The 23,938-nt window shown below is 43.1% G+C and overlaps 3 protein-coding genes across 3 annotated transcripts; 2 read left to right on the top strand and 1 right to left on the bottom strand.

Moving 5' to 3' along the window:
• Positions 1-7,074: 7,074 nt before the first annotated feature.
• On the top strand, positions 7,075-8,452 carry LOC127772518 (transcription factor RAX2-like). The gene is made up of 3 exons (XM_052298455.1): positions 7,075-7,371; positions 7,472-7,601; positions 7,678-8,452. Exons 1-3 carry the CDS (start codon positions 7,236-7,238, stop codon positions 8,201-8,203), a joined length of 792 nt encoding a protein of 263 aa, XP_052154415.1. The 5' UTR covers positions 7,075-7,235; the 3' UTR covers positions 8,204-8,452.
• Positions 8,453-12,596: 4,144 nt separating this feature from the next.
• LOC127772510 (serine/threonine-protein kinase Aurora-2) lies at positions 12,597-16,304 on the top strand. The gene is made up of 9 exons (XM_052298442.1): positions 12,597-12,708; positions 13,302-13,412; positions 14,429-14,575; positions 14,669-14,764; positions 14,855-14,950; positions 15,071-15,167; positions 15,237-15,354; positions 15,676-15,748; positions 15,874-16,304. The coding sequence occupies exons 1-9, from the start codon at positions 12,670-12,672 to the stop codon at positions 15,973-15,975; spliced, it is 879 nt and encodes a 292-aa protein (XP_052154402.1). The 5' UTR covers positions 12,597-12,669; the 3' UTR covers positions 15,976-16,304.
• Positions 16,305-16,937: 633 nt separating this feature from the next.
• LOC127772500 (ATP-dependent 6-phosphofructokinase 6-like) lies at positions 16,938-20,701 on the bottom strand. The gene is made up of 11 exons (XM_052298430.1): positions 20,261-20,701; positions 19,773-19,819; positions 19,594-19,633; positions 19,286-19,486; positions 18,784-18,996; positions 18,627-18,695; positions 18,416-18,545; positions 18,282-18,322; positions 17,970-18,194; positions 17,479-17,682; positions 16,938-17,356 (listed from the first exon to the last, which is right to left on the bottom strand). The coding sequence occupies exons 1-11, from the start codon at positions 20,465-20,467 to the stop codon at positions 17,138-17,140; spliced, it is 1,596 nt and encodes a 531-aa protein (XP_052154390.1). The 5' UTR covers positions 20,468-20,701; the 3' UTR covers positions 16,938-17,137.
• Positions 20,702-23,938: the final 3,237 nt, after the last annotated feature.

Raw genomic sequence — 23,938 nt, 5'->3', positions numbered from 1 at the left:
TTAAAAAGGAAAAACAGAAAAATATATGAGAAGAACAAAAAGAAAAAAAGGAAACCGGAAAAGGTACGGAAGAGAAAAAAACAGAAAAAACAAAAAAAAAAGAAACCGTACGCCGAAAAAAAGGGACCGTATGCGCGCCGTCACCGCGTCCTCTTCGTGCGCGACACGTGTCCAGTCGCGCGCGGGAGGGTGAGCGCGACTAGTCGCTATTTAGCCGTTTCGTCAACTTAGCTACCGTAAAAGATGAGAGTATCAGCATTAGTATTGTTGATCTCAAGAAATTTAACCAAGGCGTAAAAAACATATGTATTTTTAGAATAAGTTTTTTTTCCAGAGTTTTGTTTGTAATAAACATGTGTACAATGGCTAAAATGTAAGAAATCCAGCTTCGCTGGTTTGTACACTGCCCCCACTAGAACCGCAGAACGGGGGCAGCGTTACTCTGTTACGGCCTGCATCCATGTATTGGGCTTGGATCGCAAAGCAGTTTATGTTAGGCCTGGCCCATGACAAACTTTCTGGGCCCAGAAACAGGAGCAGGTTGGGCTCACCAGCTTCCGGAGTTCCGGCTTGTCTTGTGCCGGCCCGGGGCACAAACCTGCGCACATTGAGTCCCATGGCACTATAATCCCCTATTTTCACTTACATGGCAAGTTGACCGGGCCCATCTCTCTGGGTTAGCCTGCTGAGTCACCATTGCCAATGTTTGCACCCGTCGTCGTGGTCTTCGAGCCCTCGCGGTGGCCACAACCACAAGAACAGGCCCCACACCTCACGATTGTCTGCTCCCTGTTCGGGCCATTTTACCGTGTCGCCGTTGCTAGCTAGCGGTGTGGTGTTGCAGCGAGCCTGGTTGTTGGCGTTGGACTCGACGGCGGTGAAGGACGGCAGCTGGTACTTGCATGTGGTTGTGAACGGGGGCAAGAGTTTGTGTGGCAGAGCTACGGGCCAGCCGGAGTGGTATAGGTGCTTGCACGGCATCTGGTCGTGGCCTCCCCAAGCTCGAACTCCTCCTTGTAGACAGGGCACCATGAAGCGTCGGAAAGGTGCGCTCCGATGATCCACTGTCTACGTGCACGTCACCTCCTGTCGTCCGACTACTTCTCAATCACGCCATCCCCCTCCCCCCTCGTACGGAGGCCGGGCGAGCTCGAGCTTGGACGGGCTTGCTGGCCGTCTCCCACTCCCTCTCCTGCCTCCAATTCCCTCGACCACCCCCCATGCGCGGCCTAGCACGGCGGCATCCCACGCCTCCAACCAACCACCCGGCCCGTTGGTCGCTACAGTCGATGCGCGCGCACCTCATCCACACGCACGCTAGCACGCCGACCCCTGTTGCCTAGTCGCTCTTCAACCACGTCATCTGCCGCCTCTCCAAGCCGAACCCACCGTACTCCACCTACTCCTCCTGCGGGCACCGACATGGATGCCACGTAAGCGAAGACAGCCACCCATACTACCATAGGATATAATTTAACCCGGTTTTTACAAGTTAAGTGTGAAGATTTCCGACTTTGTGGTTTAGGTATATAATTTAAACTCGACGGAAAGATGAGGGACCCAAAATGTCACAACTGTTTGGGCTCGATGGAAAGAAGACTTTATTCTTGAAAATACAACTCATTTCCTTTATATTTATTTTTTGTTACACGAAAGATGCACATGCACCACCATCATTGGCGTTGTTCTACATTGGTTTGAACTCTCAAAATATTCCCGCTGAAATAAAATTAATTTGTACTTCCTCCGTTTCACAATGTAAGTCATTCTAACATTTTCCATATTCATATTAATGTTAATGAATCTAGATAGATATATATGTCTAGATTCATTAGCATCAATATGAATGTGAAAAATGTTAGAATGACTTATATTGTGAAACGGAGGGAGTACCTAAAATGAAAAACTATTTAGTACAAGTGTCACAGTAGAACTGTTGTGTTTCTTGCCATTGTTGTGGTCCGTGTTTTTGAAAATTTGCCAGGGTTATGTTCTGCGCAGCTTAAAACCTGCATTATAAAGGGGCAATTGTAATTTTACCACTGCTTTAAATCGTTATTGCAAGACTACTACTAGAAAATTACAAAAATGCCACTAGAACTATTATTCAAGTGGCACTCTAACAAAATTGAAAAAAGCGGTGGCAAATTTGCAAATGCCTCCATTATAAATGATGACGTTCTCCATTGATCTAGGACTCAATTCAACACGAGTTAGACACACCAGCCAAGTAATTAAATACCCACACCATGAGACATGGACGACTAATGTAAAGTTATTTTTTTTTCTCCCTTTGAAAAAAATGCGAGACTAATGACAGTGTCCTCGATACATATCGACCATGGGATGAAGTAGAACAGAAATGACAAGGCAATTTCGTGGGCCCACCACCAGACAGATGGATCGAAAGCTGACGTGAACACGGCCCAAATGTCAAGCTAAAAAATTACTCGCAAAACGGAGGTCTCCTTTCACCAATCGGGCCCGACCACGAGACCCGTACCCCTCCGGCGATCATACGGTCGAGGGAGGAAGCTCCCTCGGACGTGTCAACATCTGGGCCGTCCGTTTGCTGGCCGCGGGCTTCTTCGTGTGGGCACACTAGGTTCCTCCTTTTCTTTTTCTTCGTCTCTGCAAACGACAGATCATTGCCTGCCATGACCAAAATCAAATCACATTTTCTTTTGGTGATCACACGATTCACGACGACGGTGAATTGGTGATTAGTACTAATGTTTAGGGAGACTTATCCAAAACGAATCACGTTGGTATGGGTCTAATCATGGTCTGCAAACCCCTTCTTGCATGGATGGGATTCAGTAATCATGGTCTTGAGGTTACTGATTAGCATATCTCTCGAAAGACATGAGTACTCGATTTAAAACTTTTTAAAGCACCGTGTGCGAAGTACGGCATGATCATTACAAAAGATCTGGGGTTAAAAGAGGGGTGGGAACACAGAGTAATTAAATTTAAAATTTGGTGACTTGCCAAAAGTTGCCTCTGTTTTCAGGTACGGTACTTGCATGGATGACTCACTTTTGTGCTTGATATGGTCCAGGACTCCAGGTAAAAGAACAATAGTTTAAAAAAACGGGAATAACAAGGTATAATACTAATCATCATGAGCCAAACTTTTTTTTATTTTTTTTTAGAAAAGGGTATTTTTTACCCGGCTTGTACATTCAACCGGACATATGCATCCATCTATCTATCCATCTATTATATACTAAAAGTCCATGAAACTTTCTACAAACGCTCTCAAACCGCCACGTGACGCTCTAATAAAATAGAGAAAATTCTATAAATTCTAAGAAAAAAAGCAAAACATATGTCCCTTGATTTTTACTTAAATTGGTGGGTCCAATATTATACACCGTTAGATAAAATTGATCTTAAAACAAACTAAATACCATGGGTCCCACCTATCCTTCTCCCGCGCATTGGCAGGTGGAGTATATACGTACGTAGATGGTACGTACGTTCCTCTCCCCCGAGCTTTTTTTTTCTTTTTTCTTCTTTCTTCTTTTTTTTCCATTTATATATATAATGGATATATTTTTAAATAATTATAATTTTACAAACAAATAATCTACCATCATATAACTTAAACCGGTTTACTTTGTACTATTATTTTCAAATAATGCACTATTTTAAAATAAATTTTACACAATTATATCGTGTACCTATCAAATAAATAATATCTATATTAACTAATTTATACGTGCACTTAAACTGATGGCCCCATTATATAAATCATCGGATCTACTTTTTATTACATTGGTCTATTATTCTCAAGTAATGCACTATTTCAAAATACGGGAATGCTAGGGGACGGGATACCGTCCCCCAACGGGATAGCTCCTCTCCACAAACGCGATTCGCGTCCCCCGTTGTTGCCGCGCCCGTCCCCCGTCGATGCCGCCGCCGCCGCGCCCATCCCCCACCACTGCTGTCGTTGTCCCCCACCGCCGCCGTCGTCGCCGCGGCGTCCGTCCCCCGTCGTCGTCGCCGCCGCCGCGCCTATCCCCCGCTACCGCCGCCGTCGCCGCGCCCGTCCTCTGCCCTTGCCGTCGCCGTCCTCGTCTACAAGGGACGGCTGTAGGGGGCGACTGCGCGTGTCGGGGTGCTCCTACCCTAACGGGATGCCCAGCTATATCTAGTAGGAATCACCTGATACCTGGTAAGTATCATCCGATACCTCGCAAGTATCATGTGATACATGGTAGAAATCGTCTAATACATGACAGGTATCGCATGATACCTCGTGAGTATCACGCGATACGTGGTTGAAATCATCTGATACCTGACAGGTTTCACATGATACCTCGCGAGTATCACGCGATACGTGGTAGAAAATCGCATGATACTTGATAAGTATCACATGATACTTCGCAGGTATCACCTGAAACGTGTGTAGTATCGTCTGATACCTAATAGGTATCACACCTGATACCTACTCGGGATCATCATGTTTTGTAGAATCGTCTGATACCTGATAGGTATCACACCTGATACCTACTCGGGATCATCCCGTTCGAAAACGGGATTCCGTTATATAGCAGCCCCCTTTAAAATAAGATGCACACCATGTGTACCCATTAAAACAACAATTTAAAATATATATTAACTAATTTACACTTACACTAGAACTGACGGACATATTATTATAATCATCAGATCTATTGTTTGCTAATGAATAAAGCGTCCGAAATTCTTTTTTTGCCCGCTGCACAATGCACGTCTGCACCTTTTCCTTTCACACGTGTGACAAAGCGTAGTGTCTGAGACATCTAAGGTGATCACAACCGATGTAGCGCTACCGCTTTGCCACATATCAAATTATATATGGAGATGATTAATTTTGTTAATAACATGAAAAGAAAATGAAAGGTGTGATGCAGCGAGATAATAATTAAGTACCATGGGTTATATTTTTCTCAACTCTAATTAGCTCTATTTAAGTTGAAACCAAGAATTGATTACATAATAATTGTAATGTATTTGTGTTATGTCGTATTTGGATTTTGTACTATCTATTCGTACAGGTGAAAGGAATCATTATGTTATAAATGTGAGCGTAATATTGACGAATATCCATAGAACTCTTACTACGACAAGGGTGATAAATGGAGTTTAAGGCACTATGTTTTTTTTCCCGATTCCATATTTTGGATTTTTGTTTGCATGCTTTCTTAAGTTTCTAAATGGTGTCTTCTTTAAACTACATTATAACTTTTTAGCAATTCATTCGTTTATACCCTCAAATAGCTATGACATAAATTATATAATTCATCAATTTCATCTATCCTAAACCTTACTATATTTTTTTTTCATGCAAGTCATGGTGATTAGTAAATTGGTGATCAACGGATCATCGAAGTCGTAAGGTGAATATGTAAGAGTTACTCTGAACAATTGTAAATAGGTGTCACAATTAATTGCTATTAATTAGACATCTAATGGCTTGCTAGCCACAAAATTAATTTCTCTATACATGTATATAAACATGGACGAAGCTAAATACTACCATATGTCCCATACATATATATTGCGCAGTTAATATTCTAATTAGTTATTTAAAATTCCTTAAAATGCTCTCAAGCTACCACGTGGTGCTCTAATAAATTAGGGCAAATATTAGAAATTATAAGAAAAAAAATCAAAGTATCTATTACTTACTTTCCACTTAAATCGGTTGGTCCAATATTATAAACCGTTAGATTAAATTGATCTTAGAATAAACTAAATACTACAGGGTCCCACCTCAGCATAGGTGCGTACCTACGTGCGCGGGTTCGTACGCCTCCTCTCCCTTTTTTTCATTTTTCTCTTTCTTCCTTTTTTCTCATGCATATGCTTCCCTCCCTTTATTACTATATCATGCGTCTTCATGAGATGATTTAATCAAAGATTTTGAGTATCTTGCACTCGTATTTTTTATTTGCGGCCATACTACACGATATGTATATAGATGGAATGCATGATAATTAACTACCAATAGTTTCTTATTTACTCGAGAAAAAAAACATGATTCAAAAGTTGTAAATACTTAATCCATCTCCTACTCAAATGTTCATGAATGGTTTTCTAAGATACCTTAAGAAAAATAGAACCCTTAAATTATTATAAAATAACATTATCCAAACTTTAGTTTGTCCTAAATCTATGAGACAAAATTTCTGAATAAATAATAATCTTATCTTTCAATAATATAAGTGCCCGCGCATACGCGCGGGCTACCTTCCTAGTTTAAATAGAGAACTTAGCCCCTCAGATAAAGATTTAAACTCAGGACCTTAAGTTGCTACTCAGCTTACTACAACCACTGGAATATATGCCTTTGGGTAAACTGCTACTGCAAAGATGCAGGAGGAGTAGATGGGTTGAGATAGAAGTGTGTATAATAAGCGAAAAGAGCAAACGGGATATATGATGAAACCACGTCGGCCAGTTTGATCGTCCATCAATTGGTGGCAAAAAATGTGCCTGCCTGCAAACGCTGCAACTACGCCTGCATGCTTGTCGGGGTAAACGCAAGGTGTTCTTCTTCACGCCGGCTGCAACTACACCTCTTGCATTCTTGTTACTACAAACTGTTCACAGACCAATACAGGTATAGGAGTAGTATACAAGAAGTAGAACTAGATACTCCTACTCCACTGATGTAAACAAAACCATACTCCACTCCATTGCCTGTCATTAGCACTAGTAGATTCTCATAACACTAGCAGTTCAGTAGTACCATTGCCTGTCAGCGAAAATATTGGAGTACTCGCAGTACTCCAATTGAGAGAATAGAGTACTGGAGTACTTTGTCGCGTCCTTGCGTCTGTACTAGTACTGTTTGTAGTACTCTGAACAAGAAAAACGGAAGCCTGCACGGCTGCAGCCTGCAGGCGAGAATCAAGATCGAAACGGGAAACAAACACCACTCTGCACTGCAGCCTCTGCTGCTGAAGCTGAACCCTCTCGGTCACTGCACCTCGGCCTCCTTTTCCACACTTTTCACCGTGTTCCTCCTCTCTCTTTCTCCCACCCAGCGCGCGATTTCCCCCTTTTCTTTTTTTTTTTATAAGACCTTGCAGACGACGAGACGAGGACACAGCAAGAGGACAGGACACGGCGCGGGTACAATACAATACAAGTAGCCTCCACTTCTTGCTTGCGTCTTCTTGTCCCTCCCTTGTCATCCAGAGGAGATCGAGGAGGTGTTGTGTTGGTGTGTGTGGAGGATGGGGAGGACGCCGTGCTGCGACAGGGAGGCGGTGAAGAGGGGCCCGTGGTCGCCGGAGGAGGACGACGCGCTGCGCGACTACATCAACCGGCACGGCACCGCCGGCAACTGGATCTCCCTCCCCAACAAGGCCGGTCAGTCCATGTCTTCTCATCATCCTGCATGATATGGCCACTACTCTTCTTGATTTCTGACGATGAATTGAATTGAATTGTTTTCTTTTTTGTTTTGTAGGGTTGAGGAGGTGCGGCAAGAGCTGCAGGCTGCGGTGGCTCAACTACCTCCGCCCCGACATCCGCCATGGCGCCTTCACCGACGAGGAGGACGCCATCATCATCTCCCTCTACTCCAAGCTCGGCAGCAAGTAAGTTAATTAAACCTCTCTCTCTCCCTCTCTCTCTTCTTGCCATGGCGGTAACTGACTGATTGATTCCTTCCAGGTGGTCGACCATCGCGGCGCAGCTGGAGAGGAGGACGGACAACGACGTCAAGAACCACTGGAACACCAAGCTCAAGCGCCGCCTCGCCGCCGCCGCCGCCTGCACGCCCTTACTGCCGCTCCCGGCGCCGCCGCCCCTCGCCGCCACGCACACGTCGCCGTCGTCGTCGCTGCTGCTCCTCCCGCCGCTCGCCGTACCGACCGTCAAGACCGAGGCGTACACCTGCGACGACTTCCTGCAGCAGCTGCCGCCGACCGCCACCGCCGCCACGGCGCTCCGGGATCCCTTCGCCGACGGCGCCGCCACGGACGGCGGCTCGACGTCCGCCTCCGCCGCGTCGTCGGGGTCCAACTGGTCGGCGGACACCGGCGTCGTCGTCGTCGGTGGCGGCGGCGGCGGGCTGTTCCCGGAATTCTGCATGAGCTCCGACGACCTCGCCGGCGCCGCCACGGCGGAGGACGACCACTTCATCGGCGGCGGCTACTACTACCCTCTCGATCCGAGCTTGTCATCATCACTAGTGTAGTGAACTCGTGCGTTTCAAAGATCAAACACTAGTGTTAGGATCAGTACATGCCACATCTCCGCGTGTTCCTGCGAGATTGGTCGATCGATCAAACATCGCGTAATTACAAGAAGCGTGTAGTGTACTTGAACATGAGAAAATTCATCAGGTGCAAAGTTAGATCACTTGCTATGAACAAAAAGCTACTACTAGTATTTTGCTGTGCTTCAAATGTGGTATCTACATGTTCGTTTAGACTCAAAAAACAAATCTGCTTCACATGGATTCGTGTTAATTTTCGTCTTGTAGTTTTTCATGTTTGCGTGTGAAATTGCACAGAGAGTTTGCATGGGCCGGGAAGAACAGAAGATAGCTGATGGTGATCCAGAGGATGATGAGCCATGATCCGCCTCGAGATTCGCTTTCGTCCATGATGTGCCCTGCTGCTCTGCAAGTGGCCAATATCAATTCCCCTAAAAAAAATGTGGGCAATATGAAATCACGGTCACAAACAGAGCCTGTAATTAACAAAAAAAACTTGTAATTCTAAGCTTACAAAAATAAGATTTTATAAATTGTAATGATGGGCAGGGCAGACAGCCGGGGCCCACATGAGGAACAAAATCGGACAGTACTTGTACTGTAGTTTCATAGCAGCAGCGGAGTACACATAGGGGTACATGGTTAGGGACGCTTGTGATGATGGAGAGGCGACATTTAATTCCAAGCTCACATGCTTAGCTTAGCCTGATTGATCACACTTTTGTTTGTATCAGGCGGTGAATTTTTTCTTTTGTTATCCTTTGATTCTGCTTACCTAGTCTGTGTTTAGTTCAGCACAAAGTTCAGATTTTGGTTAAAATTGGAGATGATATGACTGAAAAGTTATGTGTACGACAAGTTGATGTGATAGAAAAAGATTGAAGTTTGGATCCAATCACAGCACTAAGAACGGAGGATATATAGCAGCAAAAGGTGACTGAACACAGTATTTGGTTCTGAAGGTTTGTCTGCATTGCAGAATCGTGTGGAGGAAGAGGGATTAATCAGATGGAAAATGACCGGACTGGTTGAGTTATTCACTGATCAGTCGTGACTAATTTCTTTCGTTACCATGCAATACGCAGATTTGCAGTAGTTAATTGGAATTGCAATGCAACCATGCCCGATTCTGACGTGTCAGAGAATCGTTTCCGACCACAATGTTGGCCTCAGCTCTCTGCTGCAACCCAGTCCCTGTCGGATCAATCTGGACCGTCCACCATGCGATGGTCGGCTCAGATCCACCACCTGGCTGCTTGGGACCGTACGTGGGACCCACCTTGGTGGCAAATAAAGGCAGGGTTTCTTTCGTGAAACGCAGCGACTACTCTACCCCTACGTACGTGTACGTTCGTACGTACGTGCCGTTCGTCGCCTTGTCTGGGCCTTTCACCTTCACCGCCTTTTATCTTCGTTACATTACATGGACTTGATACGAGATGTATGTATGATTATTGAGAGGTTTTATATATGTTCAAAAAAATATCTGAAAATATAAGAATTTTACGCTAAAAATTATAGTATCTGAAGAGATATCTAAGGTATTAGAGTCAGCAAAATTAGCATTAGAAAATCTGGTATTATACCTTCCTTAAGATGATAAATTTATCTGTCATTCATAAAACATAAGTATTTGTAGGCGATATGATTATGGGGGAAGATATATAGGCGGATAGATTTCTTAGATCACATAAATTAAGTTAATCGTTAGACTTATTAGAGTCGGTCAGTCAGCACCGTTTCCACCGTGTTTGCAAGATCACAGAGAATCGGATGAAAAACGATCTACAGGAGCGTGGAAAGTTCATAAATATAAATATCGACTTGTCCACATGGTCTTGCCCCAGTCATATTTGATTTTTCGGTATACGTACAGCTTTTTTTGAAAACTGTATACGTACAGCTTCGATCTTTTATTCTCCTCGAATGCGCGTAGGCCAGCGTGTAGCTACTTCTATATGTTACGTACTAACCTGTTATAAGACGTTTTAATTTATAGACAAATGTAGTAATATTTATAATACTAAATTATTTTTATCAAATCAATAATTGAATATATTTTCATAATAAATTTGTTTTGGGTTAAAAATTTTACTATTTTTTTTCTACAAACTTGATTAAACTTAAAAAAGTTTAACTTTAACCAAAGTCAAAACGTCTTATAACCTGAAACAGAAGTAGTATGCATTTTATCATTCTAGATTTGTATTACTCATGAAGTAGGAGTAATTGACTACTGCCATCTGAAAAAAAAAACTTGACAAGCTAAACACACAAGAAAATACTGACAATGCTGCACCAACAAATTCTCTTGACAAAATATCTACCATGACTGAATGCTGTCTGTTTCTTATTGTGTCCAACTTGTTAATCCAATCCAACACATCAACACCCTAAACATCAAAACAGCAAAAAAGTGGCTACCTAGACAGGTCATGTGGAGTATAAACCCAAACTAAAGCCACTTTTTTGCTCTATTGACAGACACGGATAAGGAAAAGACGCCCTGCTTTACTTCAGTGTTTAATTAAGCAAGAGCCAAGAGACTAGGCCTTAGAATTGTAGACAACGATGTTTTATCACTTTGCCCCCTGTCTCGTTGCTGAATTTCTGAATATTCCAGCACGAGAAAACGAAATGTCACTTCTCAAATGACTAGGTCTCACTCTTCGACTTATGTAAATATATGTAATTACGCGTCAAGCTAAGCTCTAGTGTGATAGATTACTTATTAATTTGTTCCTCGCATATGGAGATTAAGTTTTTTTTTTTTGCGGGGAGGAGATTAAGTAAATTTGATAGGGGTCAAATCATATCAACCGTGCAACTTCAATATGTACTACTTGAAATGGACTGTCTACCTAAAGGTTCAAAAATTCAGAGTTCCAGCGTTATGCTAAAGTTGCAAATCTGCAATGTAGGGTGTACTAAACGTCTACAAATACCTTTGTTTTGCCGTGTTCGATCATCTCGCTCACAGCTAATAATGAAAATGGGGGGTGGGGATGAAATGCAAAGGAATATGTCATTTTCAGCCAATTGCTACCTCCTGTATGCACTGAAACTTAATTTATCTTTGAAGAGAATCTATTCTAGTTTATCGTCACAAGTATGTACAAGTCTACAAGATGATAATAAATTGAAAGTTAATTCATCAAGTCGCATATGTAAACGCTCCAAAATCGCCAAGGATCTGTGCTTGTCCGATCCATAGCAATCAGAAGAAGCGAAGATGAAACAAATCGGCTCTGAACTTTGGCCGTCTGACTTAATTAGCCAAGCTCCAAGATGAGATAAGCCATCAGCCATTTGTTAATTAGATCGCAATCCACTTGGTTATGACATTTTGTGGCGAGACAATAAAGTGGTGTGCAATGCATGTCTGCATGTTTTGTCGCCTGCAAATTAAATAACCATGCAATATTCTTTTTTTTTTTTGGCCTGCATATTGATTACAGATACAGTAGATAATACTGTACAATATACAATTAGGGCACCGAGTAATTTATACGTACAAGTTGGGGGTTTTGTTTATGTGCGATCATTGCGTGTGTGCTGATTTTCGGGGAGGATGCATCATGAGTGTACACATTTTGTTATTCAGACGGCTCACATTTTATTGTGTTTTGTTTTTAAGTAAGGGTGGCTTGAGCCAATTATTGTATCGTCAAAGTAGGTAAAATATCGAATGAGTGATGTTGATAAGTGAATACAATTGGAATGCTACGTACGTAAGGGATTGACTGTGCTAAAAGAATCTTAATTGTATAGTTGTATCCTGATGTCAACCCTCTATTGCTGCAGGAGGGTTTGTCCGAGACAAATGGTTTCTTCAAGAAGTTAGATGGGTTAACACCCAATATATACCCCAAGAATAAAATCGTATTTCAAACAAAAAATCTCAGCCCACGAACTTTTCAAACAAAAGTCCTTGAATCCTGTATATCTATAAATTTCATCCCCACTAAATATAGTTAATGCTCTTCTCTCATGAAGCTATATCGTCTTAATTGTTTTTAGCTCTTCTCTCATGCATCATAGAGTAATGAAAAAAAGAGGGTTATTTGAAATGTTTTTCTCTCCTCAGAAATTCGACATGTTCAGCACGCATGAGCACGAAGCTCTCCAAAAACGAGAGCCCATAAAGGCCCACCTTTTGTCTCAGCCCACTAGATACGTCATCTTGGTGGCCCATGCCATGAGCGCAATCTCTCGGCCCAGTATCATCCTGGGGGCCCATACCGTGACCACAAACGGCTCGTCGGCTCGCACGTGAGCCGCACGCTCTGCCAGCCATGAAGCCGAAAGAAATTCGACCGTTGAGCGATCCACCCACGTCTTAAAAGCGGCCTCCTCCCCCAAATCCCCCAAATCCCCCATTCGAATCTCTCCGCCTCGTCGCCGTTGCGGCCGCTCCTCCCCTCCCCTCTCTCTCTTGTTCCCCCATGGCGATCGCCACCGAGTCGCGCTGCGAGGAGGAGAAGGTATGCGTCCGCTCCCCGCGTCCCCGTCCCCTCTCCGCCTTCCCCTTTCTCGGATCTTCGTGCGGTGGAATCCGGCGGGTGTTGGATTCTTGCGATTTTGGGGAGGGATTTGGCGTGTTGGATGGGGTTAGGGTGGTCGTGTGTTCTTGCGGTTTCGCACGAATCGGCGGGGATTTGGTCTAGTATTCAGCTTTCCCCCATTTTTTTCTGGGTCCTGTAGGTTGTTGACGCGACAGGGGTCACGAATACGCGCGTTTCTGCTTGCTTTTTCTTCCTCGTAGTCATGTGGCTAGGGTTCGTGTGTTCGATCCGTCATGTCGAGGGGTTTATGGTGCGCTGAAACGGTAGGATTTGGTGGTTTGATGGTTTCCCTCTGGATCTGGTGGACAGGACGGCCCTAAAATTTCAGTCCATTTGGGCGATTTTGTCAGGGATTCGCGGCTGTTTCGGCTTCCTATGTGAAGCTTTGCTTGGCTAAAAATTAAATTGACCTTGAGGATATTATTATGAGGTTGAAATGTTTAGGCTGCTTCTGATTCACCTGCTTTGTATGGAATGAGATGATGACATGCTCTTCTGGTCGTTTGTTCTAGGCTTCGCCGCATTCGCAGGAGGTGAAGCGGTGGGTGTTGTCTGATTTTGACATCGGGAAGCCCCTCGGGAGGGGCAAGTTCGGCCATGTTTACTTAGCAAGAGAAAAGAGAGTAAGTGATTCTTCTCACATGTTGTCATTTCAGCCACAGCTGATTGTTATATTCATTGTTACACATTTTCCATTCCTCTTGGTACTATTAGTTACTACTAATTGATTCAGGAGCATTACTTGAGTGAAAGGTTTATGTATTGCAGTTGCTTGAGCTCAGTACACTAACTTAGTTACTACTAGTTACAATTGCTTGACCTCACGACATATAATCACTATCCGATCTTAGATCTACATGAGCCTTTCGGGTATTGTGCATGTTATTGTTGAATAATATGGTGCTGTTGTGCTCGAGCCTTTTGGGTATACTAGGAAGCAAGAAGGCCTTTTAATTCGTCTATTTCTCCATCTCAGCTAAGAAGCTTAATGTCTGCTACAATGAATTTGCTAAAAGAACAAGACAAACTATCTAATTTTGATTTTAATTTCTAGATATCCAATTTTCTTGAAGAAATAACATGATACCGTGTCATGCATTGCAAGGTGTAAGTTTTGTATAGATCTTTTGTATACTCTCGAGCCTTAAGTTATGTCATTAAGTAGTGCGCTAGCATATACTCCCTCCGTTTTTTAATAGATGACGCCGTTGACTTTTTCTCACATGTTTGACCATTTGTCTTATTAAAAAAAAAATACGCAAATATATAAGATATAAATCACACTTAAAGTATTATGAGTGATAAAACAACTCATAACAAAATAAATTATAATTGCGTAAATTTTTTGAATAAGACGAATGGTCAAACATGTGAGAAAAAGTCAACAGCGTCATCTATTAAAAAACAGAGGTAGTATATTTTTTTTTAAAAAAGTAGTGCACTTTCATATGGTTCTAACTGGAATTCTGGGTCATGCTTAATATGTTGATCTTTAAAGCTTTTTTTAAATATCTCCTGCAATTGTAAATGTTTGTAACCTAAAACTGTACTGTATGCTTCAGAATGCTTGTTCCTGTTTGTTTTGATTCTAATTATTCCACTTTCAGTGAACTTAATCTATTTTCTTTCTGTGAAACAGAGTAACCATATTGTGGCTTTGAAAGTACTTTTCAAGAGCCAACTAAAGCAGTCCCAGGTGGAGCATCAGCTACGTCGGGAAGTTGAGATTCAGAGTCATCTTCGTCATCCCAACATTCTACGGCTGTATGGGTATTTCTATGATCAGGTCCAGAAAAAAAAAAACCACAGTTCTGATATGATGTAATTGTTTATCTCCTCTAGTTTTATCATCATATCTTCTGCTACATGGATTCTGCAGACCCGTGTGTACTTGATCTTGGAGTATGCCTTAAAAGGTGAACTTTATAAGGAGTTGCAGAGGTGCAAGCATTTCTCTGAAAGACGTTCAGCGACTGTAAGTAGATGATCTGCACACATGCTTGATAAACTTTTCTTCTGTTACCTTTGTCGAAAAGTAATAATTGAGATTTGCCTGTTCTTTTAGTACATTGCATCACTGGCGCGTGCGCTCATCTACCTTCACGGAAAGCATGTGATCCATAGAGACATTAAACCTGAAAATCTTTTAATTGGGTCCCAGGTAATTGCATTATTTTGTTTCTTTGTCTGACTGTCTCAATTTTGAAACTACAGCTCTCTGATGTTTACTTGTAGAAACATGGTCTTTGGTAATTACATGGCTGCATTCTTTCATGAACAGGGCGAACTGAAAATTGCAGACTTTGGTTGGTCTGTGCACACCTTCAACAGAAGAAGGACAATGTGTGGAACATTAGATTACCTGCCCCCTGAAATGGGTACTTTCCTTGAAAATATCAGTAAATGTATGAATTTCCTTGACTCTAAAATTTTTATAATTTGTCCAGTGGAGAAGACTGAACATGACTACCATGTTGACATTTGGAGCTTGGGGATCCTGTGCTATGAGTTCCTTTATGGAGTCCCACCTTTCGAAGCAAAAGAACACTCCGAAACATATCGCAGGTAATGATGAGTTTCAGAGTGAGAATGCAGTGACTTTTTACTAACTAGCCTGAGACATATCTCAAATGCCCTTGTGAATCTCATTGTCTCTTGCCCATTAGAGGTTGTATTCTGCACTATCGTTTCTGATATCTGAGCTATACTCTGCTAATTGTTTATATCTTTTTCTGCTACTTTAATAAACACTCGTGATTATGTTCAATCTATCCTCCATGCTCGACAGAGTACAATTAATTCCATTTGTTCTCACCTGTAATTACCAATAAGTTCCATGAAACTTCTTGCAAGCACTGTTCTCTGAAATGTCTTGTGGACATGCAGGATTGTGAAAGTTGACTTGAAGTTCCCACTGAAACCATTCGTGTCCCCGGCTGCGAAAGACCTAATTTCACAGGTAAGAAGCATGCTCCTGTCCTGATGATTTACATAACTGTAAAACTGTGACAAGTAAATCGTCACTTGGACACAAGTAGAACATCCACCAGAGTGTGAACCTCAAGAAAGCATTTTGATCTGCAGATGCTCGTGAAGAATTCGGCACATCGTCTGCCCCTCCACAAGCTCCTCGAGCACCCTTGGATAGTTCAAAACGCTGATCCCTCCGGCGTGTACAGAGGCTAGAACAATCTCTTCCACTCTCCTCAATTCGAGGAGAGACCTGATTCTTTTTCATCACTGTTGTTATGGCAAAAGAAGAAAAAAGCAGTAGCCGTACTACTCTACCTGTTGTTTCCGATCCCAGCTGCGCCTGTGTAGTTACGTGACAACGTGTATGCTCAAGCTTCAGATTTCCTCGATGAAGATTTGAAACTGTGTGTGTGGGTTTAACGCGTATGTGTTTTAGCGTGTGTTCACAGCATGGGGTTGTGATATGTTTTCTGTGCAACGCCCTGTACTTAATGTACTAATTGTATTTCTTATTGGACATCACTCGATTAGTCTACAAGATATCTGATCTTTAGTTTTTGGATTTAAGTCTGGAGAAGATTCCTACTGCTTGGAACACATCCCTGTAGGAATCTTGTCCAGGGTTTACAATTCCATCCTGCTGGACTTTCCAGAATAGGTAGAAAGCACAATTCACTCTCTCTTTTTTGCCAAGTTAAAAAAATCAACCGAATTTTATTTTATTTTAACAAAATTTAACTGGATTTCATCGGTTTTCTATTGGGATTGTGAACCTGATCTTGTCAATGTAGAGGAACCCTGTATGCTTTCCCTGTAAAACACTTGACTGAACTGCCGTACTACTTCAAATAACTGTCATCTACACAAGACGCATGGGTAGGTGCGTAAATCCCATTGTATACCTTTCAGCTTACAAGTCGCTGCAAAAATTTTAATTTTGAAACTGATTTTATGGTTTTCCATTGTAATTTATTTTTGCATTGCCATTTGAACATCGAACAACACAGATACAAATTATTTTTTTGTTACTTGTATGCCGTTATCGGTACAAATGTTTTGCGAAATAAGGTTTGCTCTATGTACATTTTCGATGAGAATTGGCATCCTAAGTTCAAGCCCGAGATTCACGATCCAAATCCACTATACTACAAAATTAACCCTTATTACTAGTAGGATGATGAATTGATGACATGAAACCCTTACTATTTTCCCAACAAAACCAAACCTACTATTCTGCTTCGAGGATGAAACCAGCCTTGCTATATTACACGGTAATTCTATTACAGTAGCTTCCCCACAATGTCATTTCAGAAAAAAAGGACAAAAAGAAAGCTACAATTACAATATATATATATATATATATTCTCGTTGGTTCTCACACTGGCGCTGCTGTCCCGTTGCACTTGGAGGAGTCCTTCACCGGCGAGCTCTCGCCTTCGAGGAGCTGCGTGTTGTGCAGGTGGTGCTCGTCGTCGTCGTGCTTGAGGTGCTCGACGTCCTCGTGGCTCAGGAAGCATGGCTGGTTCGTCGAGCACAGCACCCTCGCCCACATCCTGTCCGTGATCACCACCTTGTTCTGCTTCTCCGTGATTCTCTGTAGAAATCGCCGGAGTTTCAGTGTCCAGATTATCAGGATATGGTTGATGTCTGGTGTGAAGAACTGAACTGAACTGAACACTAAAGATTGATCATTGAAAAAGAGTGTTCTGGACTTACGTAGAACGGGATATACGCGTGCCTCCCGTTGACCGGCGCGACGGTGAAGCCGGTGTACCCCGCCATGGCACCGTGGAGGGCGCTGTGAGCTAGCAGGGTGCAGTAGACGTTGTCGGATGCGTTTGACCTGACGGCACGGATCATGTATGTCGGGTCGATGTACTTGAGAGTGATGGGGAAGTTGCGCTTCTTCTTGAAATGATCCTGCATTATGAAGAAAGGGAAGTAATTCAGCATTCTGAATGAGATCAGGGCACATCATGGTTCTTTGGTTCTTCCAGGCTTTACGATATTGACAAATATGAAGACAAAGTACTAGTTCGATGATGGCTTAGTTTTACATTGGTGGCAATAAAAGAAACCTGATGTGATCAAATTTATTGTAGTTGGAGAATTATCAGCATTTTTTTAAAAAAATTGAATGAGGCATAAGCAAAGATCATTGTTGTCCCCACTATGAAAAGGAAATGAAGGTTTGGACCACATCTGACCTTGATCTTCTGGGAGAGCCAAAGGCCAACATCCAGAAGTAGCTTATTTCCAGAAGCATCTTGAGTATCCACAAAATTCATGCTTTTCGCAATGAGATCTTGCCCAGCACCCTCAGCCACTACAATGACCATATGGCCATTGTCCTTGAGCCGTTTCTCGATGAATTCAAGGAGTCCACCTTTTCCTTCTAGATAGAATGGAGACTCTGGGATTAAGCAACAATCCTGAAGTAAAAAGTAGATCAACCATATAATTCAGCATTTACCCTAGATTGATCAATGCAATGAACAAGTAGAATGATTAAAACATACCACATCGCGACTAGCCAGAGTAGCATACATTGCGATGAACCCTGTAGCAGTAAATTTTAAAGCTCCTTAGTACTTTCTGGTAGAATATGTGGGGGCAAGTTCATAAATCATAATCATATTGGGGAGGTACATACCACTGTTGCGCCCCATTAGTTTCACAACACCAATGCCATTCTCTGCACTCTCAGCCTCAACATGAGCAGCATTGATGGCCCTCTGAGCCTCCTCCACCGCAGTGTCAAAACCAAAGGACTTGTCGATCACCTGTGCAAACAATTCAACATCAATCTTAGCGATTAGCATGAAGAAAATCCAAACTCAAGTGTGCTGGAAAGAAGAAAGTACCGCAATGTCGTTATCTATGGTCTTTGGGACACCAACCACAGAACATTTGAGGCCTCGCCTACGAACTTCCTGAAATCATTTTCAACAAGTTTGTGTTATAGATAGCATTGGGCATCCCACAAACATTTATTTACATCATTATCAGCCTGTGAGTTACCTCATAAATTACGGAAGCACCTTTCTGGGTACCATCACCTCCAATAATATACACCTGGTTAATACCGCGATCCTTAATACTGTCAACTATTTTGCCGGTGTCATGGCCTCCTCTGGAGGTTCCAAGAACAGTCCCACCTCTCTTGTGGATGTCATTCACCGATTTCGGTGTCAGTGCGACGGTGTTTCTAGAATAGAAACCCTTGTATCCACCCTAAACATGCACATCAGAATCAAGTCAATAAAACAAAACCAGAATGATCACAACAACTGATTAGGAGCACCATTTACACACAAACAGCATTAGCATCATGTCATTGGCCACCAAGTGCCAACTAAAATGCTTGTGTCACTTTCAGTATTGTGTTCTCAGATGATTTTTGCAGTAATGGCATTTCTGATATCCTAAAATGTACAAATCAACTACTCCCAAAACATGTTTAGCATCCCAACAAAGAACTAAGTTACACAAAGCCGTGACAAAATAAGAACAAGTTAATCACCTCTATGCCAACGACGCTGGTGACGCCATACATATCATACAAGCCGCACACAAGCTCGCGGATAACAGTGTTAAGTCCAGGGCAGAGGCCACCGCAGGTGACAATGGCCGCGTTGACCTCATCGGACTGGAAGTAGACCCGCTGCCGCGGCCCGGCTCGCCGGAAATGGGTGCCCCTAGCACTGGTCTTATGAACAACGATCTGAAGCAAGCAGCAAACACCACAAAATTAAGTTAGCTCAGTCAAACTATGATCACCCTGTAACCGAATTACAGTAATCTTTTCGTCATGGAAAGATGAAGCCTCACCTTTTGCGTGACGGTGTCGTCAGTGTTGACGAAGTATTGCCTGCAAGAAGAAGAAGGAGCACACGTGGTGTGAAGAAAGGTAAGCCTTTTTGTACCAAGCGTGGTTGGACTATGGAATAATGGAATTCTCATGGATCAAATGGAATTAATTTAGAGCAGGAGACGAGGAGAATTCTTACTTGACGACTGAATAAGCCGGGTTGTCTTGCAGAGGATTCGGGTAAGTCTGCAGATCAGCAACAGTAGCAGGTGAGCAGTTGCTTCAAGAAATGGGGTCAAAATGATACTGCAGCTCAATCAGTAGGCGCATCGCCCACAGAAATTGAAATTTCATAATCCATTTTTTACAGATCGATTTAACTTCGCTTCAAACTTTATCGGAACATTTGCTTAAAACATTATCGGACCAAGTAAATCAAGAGTTAAATCTAAATCACTTTCTCAAATCAATCCACAAACTGGAATTGGGATGACCTGAACCAAACACAGGCCAAAAAAACATCCCCAAAAGAGCGGGAAAAAAAATCCAAATCTTTGCTCGAAAGCTCACATAAAACTGTGTAGAACCCCAAGAAAGCAAAAGAACTTTAACCTTTCGACTCAAATCATCTCAGCTAACCGCGAGACACCCGAAGAAGAAGAGGCATATGGGGGCAGTTGCACGCACCGGAAGCTCGGGCAGGTAGTCCGTGAGGTGGGGCACGTCCTCGAGCACGTACCCGGCGTCGCCGCCGACGAGCTTCTTCTTCATCGCCCACTTGGCCGCCATCGACGTCGACGGCGCCGCCGGCGCCGCCTTCCGGGACTCCTTCACTTCGAGCAGCTTCTTCTCCGGCACCCCCGCGGGGGCCGGAGCCACGCCGACGGCCTCCATGCGGCGGCGACGACGACGAGGAGGGGCGGCGCTTAATTATCCGTTAACCAAAAAAAAAAACAAAATCTTTCTCGAGTGGCAAACGCAAAGCGAATTCTTTGTATCTGCGATTAGGAACAAAAAAAAACAAGCTTAATCGCGAATAATCTTTGGGACTAATCTGAGGTGGGTGTTCTTCTTGGTGATTTGGGGGAGCCGCGGGGTGGTTTTATACATCGGATTCGGGTGGAATTGCCGTCGCGCGCCGCCGTTAATCGCCGCGCTTTGACGACGGCGAGGGGTGGACGTGGACGGGGAGAAGGTTCGTGGGGGGTTCATAACAAGGCCCGGGGTTTCAGTTTATTGACGGTTTTGCCATTTCGTTAATTGTGCTTCTGGTTTGCGGAGGAAGAAATTGTTTTCGCGCTTACTAGAGTGAGACATGGAATATTCTTCGGCATATTTAGGGCTAGAGAAGATGTGTGTGCTCTCTTTTTTATTATTTTTTAAAAGATATAGAAATATGTATTCCCTCTGTCCCATTCCCATTTTAAGTACAACCATGGTTTTTCGCGCCGAATTTTGACCATCCGTCTTATTTATTTTTTTTAAAAAAATAAAAACATAAGTCACGAGTAAAGTACTATTTATATTTTATCATCGAGGGCTGCTAGCCAACAGGATACCGTTGCAGCGGAATATTTTAAGTGACTCTCCCTTTTCCTTTTCTCTGTCCACGTGTACTCCCCTAGTACCTGGTACCTAATACCTGGTACTGGTTGGTACCTGGTACCTTTGATACCAACTAGGTATCGACCGATACCTGATGCCCGGTACCCAAGATACCGGATGGTACCTAGGTATCAGACCTTGATACCAAAGTATCAAGCCTGATATTTGTGAGGTATCAGAAGGTACTGTCAAAAAGAGGAGGAGACGTGGGGGAGGGAGGGCCGCAACGGTGGAGGATGGCGTCGAGGAGGCACGGCGAGGTGAGGGGCGAAGCCCGAGCCAGAGAGCGCGAGAAGTCTCAAGGAGGAGCCGAGGAGGAGGTTGACAGCCATACCTGTTGTAGGTCAACGCGGGCTGTCGACGTCTATCCCGGAGGCGCAAAAGCGGCAGGCCGCAACAGGGACAACGGTGACGCCAAGGGCGAGGGCGAGGACGAGGGGGGCTCTCGCTTCTGCCCTCCCCGGGGCGACGACTCCCCGGCGCACACCTGACCGACGAGGGCGGTGAGCCAGAGCAGCGCAACGAGGGGAGGCGAGCTCGAGGGCGACCCCGCCGAGGGTTGGCCGACCTCGCCAACGTAGTGCCATCGTCGTCGTCCTCCTCGGCCGCCGGAGACGACGACGACGACCCTTTCCTCCCGGCCGGCTTCGTCTCCGCTCGGCATTCTTTAGAGAGAGGGGAGAGGGAGAGGGAGGGCTACAGTGCTGTGTGATTTGGGGGAGGAGAGTGAGGTAGGAGGAGAGGATTCGGATGATTTTGGGGAGAGGAGTGAGATAGGAGGAGGGGATCCCGTCTCCACGGGATGCCGTGGTATAGGTTTTCTGTTTATCATCTCATAACAACAGAAATACTAATCATAAAAAATTTTCTAATAAGATGGACAATCAAAATTGGGCGAAATTACACTTAAAATGGGACGGAGGGAGTAACATATATACTCGTATGCGCGTGCGGACATATCCCTAAAAATATATATATGCACATCCTATCTGAACGAATACATCGACACTAACCCGGAACTTCATTCTATGCATAACTGATAAGCGTATTGTATTTGGACCCTGACCAAGATGCAAAGAAAATCCCCTCGTACACGCCTCGTTACATGCTTGTGTTGTTATATCCTGAGGCCTCACGTCACGACCACATGACACGTTGAGTGTGTGTGACTCTGCATTTAACTGAACAAACATATCATTTTTCTCCGTGTGCAAACGTTCTACATGCGAGAGGCATATATTCAATCCACCTGGACTATCTGCGCATACCGCATGCAAATGTGTGGCGTTGATTATTTGTGGATTTTTTTTTTAAAAAAAAAACTGGCTATGCGCTTATCAATTGTGGATGAGGGAAAGTATATCTTGAGTTTGGTAAAATCACTGCATACGTATAGTATTAACGGGTTTTTGCATGTGAATATTAGAGATGCTATAAATTTTATGGCTCTCGCACATAAGCTATGGCTATATTGATGAAGCTATGTATGCTGTGGGCTCCTTTAATATTTAGAATGTAAAAGTTTACAAAAGAACCTTTTATGGATTAGTTCAATTCGTTCTAAGTTCCTCCGTTCCATGGGATGCCTCACTGTAATTTTTCGTGGACAAGACAGAATAATTTATAGCACTAGAGAAAGTGACGTGGATAATCGTATCAATATTTTTTTTGTTTAAAACTCCTAATTTAAAAATGACATGTACTGCAATCTAAGATCAATTGTTTAATTTGGGGTGCTTTTCCTTCATGAATCTCATAGTAAGTCAACAAAGCATATTATTGAGGTATGATTTATAAACCATTACCCGTACCACTAAGATTTCTAACATACTCAAAATGAAATAAATTTATGGCATCAATCGCTCTGCGTCCGGCCCTCTTTCTTATCAAACAATTCCAGCATGCTCTCTCATTCTCATTAAACTATTTCAGAGTTAAAAAAAAGAACTGGTTAAATAGCATTGTTGCTATTTTTTATAATTTAAAATATTGCATGTTTATTCAGCATGATTATAGCAGGAGAAAAGAATTAGATAAGTATCCATATGAAATTGCTACAGAGAGAATAGGCAGGGTCATACATGGAAATCAGCACAAGATTTGTTTCACGGTGCCAACGGCGCCAACTCTCCCCTGCTACCGTACGTCCTGGGGACAGGGCAAAAGAGTCATTTTTTCCAACATATTGGATGGCATCACATGCAATTTCAGCCAAATCAAAGGTGTAATCCCACTTAACAGCCATGACGTGTCACGTAGAAACATCACCAGGACAGTTAAAATTGGCGGTGCACGGGGTTCATCTCATTGAAAAGGGGAAACGAGAGAAAAAAAGACTTGGAAAAATACCGTCAAATTTTCTAGATTAATTAAGAGACACGAGAAAAATGATTAGTGATTAGTTTCTGCTTTCTAGAGCCTACTAGAGAAGAAGCACACGAAGGACACTTGATTGATGCAGATCATGCTCCTCCGACCATTTCTTTTTCTTTTTATTTTTCTCTACTATCTTTTGATCTGCTCCATCCCATCCTTGACTTGGACATCCTGGGCCAACCATATCAATGATTTTGTTTATGTGGCTAATCTTGATTGTGGTCACAGTTAATTATTTTCTCCTTTTTTTCTGAGGCTGCCATTGGCCTGATCATTAAACAAATGCTAATAAAAACAAAAAGAAATCATTAGAGTTTGTTTTAATAAATGGAGAGATCTAGCTTGGTGTTGCAGAAATGCAGACTGCCAGAGTTGCATTAACAT

This window comes from Oryza glaberrima, chromosome 1, assembly GCF_000147395.1.
Source record: "Oryza glaberrima chromosome 1, OglaRS2, whole genome shotgun sequence".
NCBI classification, from domain to species: Eukaryota; Viridiplantae; Streptophyta; class Magnoliopsida; order Poales; family Poaceae; genus Oryza; species Oryza glaberrima.
This window is presented reverse-complemented; position numbering and strand designations above follow the sequence as displayed.